The sequence below is a fragment of the Macaca mulatta genome, chromosome 14, assembly GCF_049350105.2.
Source record: "Macaca mulatta isolate MMU2019108-1 chromosome 14, T2T-MMU8v2.0, whole genome shotgun sequence".
Taxonomy (NCBI): Eukaryota; Metazoa; Chordata; class Mammalia; order Primates; family Cercopithecidae; genus Macaca; species Macaca mulatta.
The window spans coordinates 52,438,455-52,445,907 of record NC_133419.1 but is presented as its reverse complement, the minus strand read 5'-3'; the positions used below and the strand labels follow the sequence as shown (position 1 = coordinate 52,445,907).

Below are 7,453 nucleotides of genomic sequence, written 5' to 3'. Positions count from 1 at the left end.
GGGCGCTGGGGGCGGGAAGGGGTGGAGCCACATGGGGAGGAGCAAAACCCGGAGGTCCCGGGCACCTTGGGTAGAGCCAGAGCGGCGGGAGCCGGTCCCGGGCGCGTTGCCCCGGGAGCGCCCGTCGTCCGGGCAGAGCGCAGCTGCAACCGCGACCACAGCCGCAGTCGCTTTCCAGCCTGCCTTCGGTGCGCAGTGGGGAAGCAGGGCTAGTGCAGCCGCAGGAGGGGGCACGGGCTCCTCTCCCATCCTAGAGCTACTGGGCTGCCCTTGCTGTCCTTTCTGCCCCAGCAGAGCCCGGCCGGACCTGCCACCTGCGCCCTGGTTGCGCCATGGATCCTTCGGAAAAGAAGATATCGGTGTGGATCTGCCAGGAAGAGAAGCTGGTGTCCGGTCTCTCCCGCCGCACTACTTGCTCGGACGTTGTGCGAGTGCTTTTGGAGGACGGCTGCCGGCGGCGACGGAGACAGCGGCGGAGCCGGCGGCGGGGGTCGGCCGGCGACCCGCCTGGCCCGGGAGAGCTTCCCGAACCTCCAGACGAGGACGACGAGGACGACGAGGCGCTGCCGCAGGGCATGCTGTGTGGGCCCCCGCAGTGCTATTGCATCGTGGAGAAGTGGCGCGGCTTTGAGCGCATCCTCCCTAACAAGACTCGCATCTTGCGCCTCTGGGCTGCCTGGGGCGAAGAGCAAGAGAATGTGCGCTTCGTGCTAGTGCGCAGCGAGGCATCGCTGCCTAACGCCGGCCCCCGCAGCGCCGAGGCGCGCGTAGTGCTCAGCCGAGAGCGCCCCTGTCCGGCCCGCGGGGCCCCCGCGCGGCCCAGCCTGGCCATGACCCAGGAGAAACAGCGGCGAGTGGTGCGCAAGGCCTTTCGCAAACTGGCCAAGCTTAACCGGCGGCGCCAGCAGCAGCCTCCGTCGTCCTGTTCGTCCACTTCGTCGTCCACTGCCTCGTCCTGCTCTTCGTCGCCGCGGGCCCACGAGAGCGCGTCGGTGGAGCGCATGGAGACGCTGGTGCATCTGGTGCTCTCCCAGGACCACACCATTCGCCAGCAGGTGCAGCGGCTCCACGAGCTGGACCGCGAGATCGACCGCTACGAGGCCAAGGTGCACCTGGACCGCATGCGGCGTCACGGGGTCAACTACGTGCAGGACACTTACTTGGTTGGGGCAGGCATCGAGCTCGACGGGTCCAGCCCAGGAGAGGAGCCAGAAGAGGTGGCGGCGGAGGCAGAGGCGGCGGCGGCGGCGGCGCCGCCCCCTCTAGACGGCGAGGCGCAGGCGGCGGCGCTGGAGGAGCTGGCCCGGCGCTGCGACGACTTACTGAGGCTTCAGGAGCAACGGGTTCAGCAGGAGGAGTTGCTGGAGCGCCTTTCAGCCGAGATTCAGGAGGAACTCAACCAGAGGTGGATGCGGCGGCGCCAGGAGGAGCTGGCGGCGCGGGAGGAGCCCCCGGAGCCCGATGGAGGCCCCGAGGGCGAGCTGCTGCTGGAGCAGGAACGGGTCAGGACGCAGCTCAGTACTAGCCTTTACATCGGGCTCCGGCTCAACACGGACCTGGAGGCCGTCAAGTCGGACTTGGATTACAGCCAGCAGCAATGGGACAGCAAGGAACGCGAGCTACAGGGCCTTCTGCAAACTTTGCACACTTTGGAGCTGACAGTGGTGCCGGATGGGGCTCCTGGCTCCGGCGGTCCCTCGCGGGAACCCGGGCCTCAAGCCTGCGCCGACATGTGGGTGGACCAGGCCCGTGGACTGGCCAAGAGCGGTCCTGGCAACGACGAAGACTCGGATACGGGGCTGAGCTCTATGCATAGCCAAGACTCGGACTCCGTGCCTATGTGCGAATCCCTTGTCTAGGGGTAGCGGGGGAGAGGGGGAAACAGGGATCTCTTTTTTCTTGCAGAATGCAGTGGGCCGGCCGGCTCAGGGACTTGAAACCAGGCTGTTGGGCCGGGGGAGGGCTTAGGACGCCTGCCCAGCCTCGCGCTCATCTGGCTCCGGGGTGAGTGCGGAGGAGGGTGGGAGACGAAGAAGTAGGGTCCCCAGTACAAGTTCTTTAAAGAGAGGGAAGGAGGGAGGAGGCGAGAACCACCTATATTGGAAAACAAACACCCCAAGGAAATTGACGTGGTCCGAGCCCATTTTCAAAGTAAGGAAGTATTATGGAGATTTCACTACTCTTCTGTATGGGAAGGACTGATGGCAGCTAGAACTTTAGTGTGTGGTATGAAGTGCTTTTAAAAGAAACACTTGGATGAAAAGGAAATTCCTTGAATGTTAATTGTGACTGTAAACGTGTTAAAACTAGCCAAAGAGGACACACTGGTGTCGGTCTCAGCCTTTCTTACATCTTTGATAAAACCCATAGGCACCAAAATCCTGGCTGTTTACATTTCTGCAGATTTGGGAATTACCCATCTGCTAAATCATTTGTCTTTTATTTTCTTTCAAAGGCTAAACTGTATCGAAGTCTAACTCTGTATTTCCTCCTAGTAAACAGAGTAGATGTTAAAAGGGAATTCTTTTCCCAAAATAACCTTTTATTATTACAAAAGCCAAACATAATCATTTGAGATATAAAATCCTGGCAAACATAATCCTGGTTAAAATTTAATCTGGGCCCTTTGGGGTCTGTCCCTGCAAAGGCAGGTGTGTTGTCCTTTAATTCATATTGCCACTTCATTGACTCAATCACTGTTATTTCAGAAAAAAATAAAAGGAAGTGGCAGAATTCAAGTTACGCACAACAAAACTTGCTGTTTAACAAGCACTCTTTGAAAGCAAAGGTATGTTAGTGTTCAGCTTTTAAATTGAGCTATGTGATTAAAACCAACCATGACCTCAACGGATTTTACCCAAACTTGTCTAACTTCAGTATCTTTTGTCAGAGATTAATTAGTTACTTGTTCAAACTCAGATAGAGTAAATATCAGGGTTTCCTAGATAAGGCCAGAAAAGAAAAAATAAAACAAAACAATCTCATAGTACTCCTTGGGTGAACAATTTGATTAACGATGGCACATAGCCATGGAAAAAAAGATAAAAAATGAGTTAAGAACTTGAATTACTCTTTTCTGGCACACGCCTATGCACATGCCAGGAGATGCAAGTACACCACCATCTCAGTAGCTGGCGACAGAAGTGGTGGGGACTCCATGTAATTGTTCCAGTTATTTCAATTAAAACTTATCAGTTGTAGCTAGTGGTTGGCCCTGCGGAAGGAGCCTGCTGGCCGATTTCCCTCTGCAGCTCAGTACTTCTGAGGAATGTGGGATCTAATCTGTCCTCAGGAGGTATTAACAATGGGTCCTGTGTGTGGTACCAGCATGGTGCAGAAACCTCTTATCAACCTACTCTTGAGGGGCTGGCTCCAGTTTCAACACTACATGTGAAGATAACTTAAGAGGCCTTTGCTTTATACAGAAGTTCCTTCCCTTGCAGAGATTCTCTATCTGCTTGTTGCCAATGGGAGCCTGCCCTTCTGACCTCCTCAAACCACTGTTTGTGCTGTCTCCTTTTTAGAGACAGCACCCCCCACCCGCCCCTCACTGCCACCACCACTGCCCTGGTATTAAAACTTGTGTACCTGTTCGCAGATTTTCAAGTAAAAATGGGAATTTAAAGGCCATTTTCTTAATTGATGTTTTCAAAAGACATTAGCTGGCATAGCTATGGTTTTTTAGTTTCATCTGATGCAGGAAATGTCTATGCATTTGGTCTTGAACGTGATTAAAATGAGGAAGGGACTGAAAGAAACCCACCATCCCCAGACAATCATTTGATCCCATAAACACGAAACCTAATGATAGCTTTCGTTTTGAGGCAGAGGTAAAATCCTCATTAGAGTGTGACAAAATGCTACTTGTCTGAATGGTTTATGCTGACAATGGGCTGACCTGGTGGTTTTAAAATTATTGTGCTGTTTTTCCCACTCAGGGTGGTAGGAGAGGTGATTCTTGGACGTTTATTAACTCAAAAAGAACGCAGAAGCTGGCAGAACAGGACTGCCTGGCAGAAAGGGGCTGTTTTCCTTTTCACTATTATTATTTTAAACTTTGATGGGCTGCTGACGTCAGCAAATATGCTTGACACCTGTAAAGCAAACAAGCCACATCACAAGGAGAAGGCCTGTGGGATTTTCTGGTGCCCTATTTCTAGAACCTTCCCTGTCTTGACCATTTGAAGGTGCTTCTTTAGTCAGCTGTTCAGACAGCTGTGAGGCTTTATTGATAACAAATGGCAGCCTAGTTGGCCCATTTTTTTTCTCTTATCCAGATCAATTATATTCCTAAAAGGCTCTCTTGGTGAGTAGAAGAAAGGAGTGTGTAGAACACGCTGGCGTGGGGGAGTGAGGAGGAAGGAGACAATGGTTCTTTTTACTAAGAGCTTTTGTAAGCCTGAGAAAGGTGAAATACAGTTATAAAAAGCAGTGCCTGTGCATAGGAAGTGCTTAATAAATGCTAAATACTTTAAATTTTCATTCACATTTATGGTCACCATGGCCCTAAGAAGGAGAGTAAATGCATGACAGGGAATGTACCAATATCAGGATTTCAGGGCCCCTGGGAAAATTAACTCAGCTCCTATTCTCCAGTCCTAATGGAAATCCTGGGCAGAAACCAGCAAACTTAAGAAGGGTATGAAATGTAGGTCCCTTACCAGCCAGCCCCACCTTTTTTTTTTTTTGGAATTGAGATAATTTATTGTATTTTTGATCTGAGTTATCCCAGTCTCAGCCATCTCTCAAACCAAAAGATTCCATATGGCATCTCTATGTTTGTTTATTTCCTTATAAAGTGTGTTTATTTTTTTCTGATTAGAAAAGTTGTGTACACTATAGTCCTTATGATGAACCTGAAAATAACATAAATAAAAAGGCAAGAAAAGTCACTCTAAATCTCTGTACCAAAAACCTGTCACTACCAAGATTAGTATATTTACTTCCAAACCTTTTGAATTGTGCAGATTTCATATTTGCTTCTGTATTTAAAAATATATAATTTTGATAAGATTGTATATACATGTTTATACTCAGGTTTTGACAGACTCCCTCTAAACAGATCCACCCAAATTGGTGGATATACCATAGTTTACAGAACTGGGCATGTTATCAGTTTGTTTCTCATACTTTTTTTTATTGTTATAAAATAACACCATAATAAGTTTCTTTGTGCATGTATCTGTTTACCTAATTAGATTCCCACCCTCCCCACAATAAGATAGGTTTCCAGAAAGAGAATTCCCAGGTCAGAGTACACACATTTAGAGGCTTGATACTGCCAAATTGCTTTTCAAAAGATTTGTTCTAATTACAATCAGCTATGCATGAGCGTGCCTGTTTCACTACCGCTTAACTTTCATTAGGTATTATATTTTGTTAGGAAAATATTTTAATCAAAATGTACTAATTAATTCTTTGTTGCCTCAGGAAGCCAAAGCTGACAATCACTGACTTAAAATGTTCTTACAACAGCAAGGGTGGGCCGGTGGGTCAGAAGTGTTAGTCAAGAGGGTGTGGTGTTTTCTCTCCTTCCCATTTTGTTTTTTCCTTCTCTGAGTACTTGCTTAAGGTAATATTAATAGAATTTTATCTCATATCAGAATTGGTCAATGATCTGAGAACGGAAGGGACAGAAACTCTATATAAGCAGGACTAAGGAGATAACAAATTGAATCAGAGTTATAAAAAGAAAATATTCATGATCTTTTTCATCTTGAGTCTAGCGGAAAAGGCTATTCTTAGAAAGTGATGCCATAAAACATATTTGATTTTGTACTTCTCCATACCAACCTCTATCAAAAATTACATCAAAATAAACACATAAACCAAGTTGTTTATAAGGAATCTGTAATTAAGTTTAGATTTTTCTAGGAATTTCTTTCTACATATGATACACGCTTGAGGTTGTTCTTAATATCTTGAAAAGAGAAGATTTGATTATGACAATCTGTGAAATTTCCATTGTGAAAATGGGAAGACGGCTGTGTGCTAATCACACTCATATCTGGAAGGTGGTATCAACCATGGCCGTGCTGGTGGGAGCTGTTCCTAGCACTTTTAACAGGCCTTGTTTCTGTTTGAGCCTCTGGGTACATAAGAATGAGGGAGGAGTTGAAGGAGGGAGTGCCAGGCTTTCCAAGGATCTTTGTGTGTGGCATTAGGTATGCACACCTGGCTCAGTGCATCTTTGGCCACATTGACCCCATTGTGCTCATGGAGACCTTGCATGGGTTGCTTTGAAGGCCTGTTGCCCCCCAGCCTCTCCCCTTCTCATCCATTCCCATGCAAATCTTTCCTGTTTCAGACACTTCTAGGATTTCCCATAGCTTTCAAGATAAAATCCACATTTCTTAGCAGGATTGAGAAGGTGTTGGTTTTCCAGCTCAAGATCCCTCTTTTGGGTCCAGCCTCCTCCACTTAAGACCACGGAATTGAGTTGATTCTATTTCTTCATTTCGGGCACACTATCATCCTCCTTTTTATGCATGTACCCTTTTCTATATTCACTTTACTTCATGTTCTCCTTCCTCTCCATTCCCACTCCCATTTCCCTCCTTGCTCTTATGATAGGCACCTATTCCAATGCATTAATCTACAACCTTCCAAACCATCTTATATATTCAAGGCTGCCATGTTGCACACTCTGCACTAGTCACACTCATACCTGGAGTGTAAGCAGCACACAGTGTACAACATGGCAGCTCCCATTCCCACTCCCTTTTCCCTCCTTGCTCTCATCATAGGCACCTATTCTGACATTAATCTACAACCTTCAGTAGTCAAGCCTGCCATATTGCATACCCTCAGGGGGCACCTTTCATGTTGTATTCTGGCATCTTTCCCCAGAGGGCACCATTTGCATGGAAAACTGTGTGAATTTTAACCCTGAGGCTGAGCAATGTGCCTGCACAGTTCATATGCTTGTGTATGTATATGTATCTTGACAGTAGACTGAAACTGTCTGTATGCTTGTGTTTAATATATATAACTTTATTGAGCTATAAAAGTTATTATATTTCTTTCTTTTTCACATGACACTAAGTTTGTGCAAGCATTCTGCATTGGTATATACACATTTAGACCATTTTTTTTACCTGCATGGTATTCTGTCACTTTCTATCATTCCTTAGTGAGCGATATCTAGGTTGTCACCAATTCCTTGCTATCTCAAACAAGGTATCGATGAACACAGATAGAAATCAGTGGACATATGTGAGTGCTGAAGTGCAAGATTACTCTGCCAAATTGCCATTACAGGTTAGCCTCTTACTAGGAGTGAAGATGTCCATATTCCCCACAAGCACTTGATATTGACCAACCTTCTACTATTTGCAAATCTGCTTTAATTTGCATTTCTTTAAAATCTAGTAAAGTTGAGCTTCATTTGCTTGTTATCTTTTAGGTTCCCTTTTGTTAATTGCCTATGTTGTTATTGACCATTTTTCCTTTG

At 47.0% G+C, this 7,453-nt stretch overlaps 1 protein-coding gene across 1 annotated transcript; it reads left to right on the top strand.

Annotated features, from left to right (window-relative positions):
- The first annotated feature begins 58 nt into the window (after positions 1-58).
- RASSF10 (Ras association domain family member 10) lies at positions 59-2,862 on the top strand. The gene has a single exon (XM_015114818.3). It carries the CDS (start codon positions 333-335, stop codon positions 1,857-1,859), a length of 1,527 nt encoding a protein of 508 aa, XP_014970304.3. The 5' UTR covers positions 59-332; the 3' UTR covers positions 1,860-2,862.
- Positions 2,863-7,453: the final 4,591 nt, after the last annotated feature.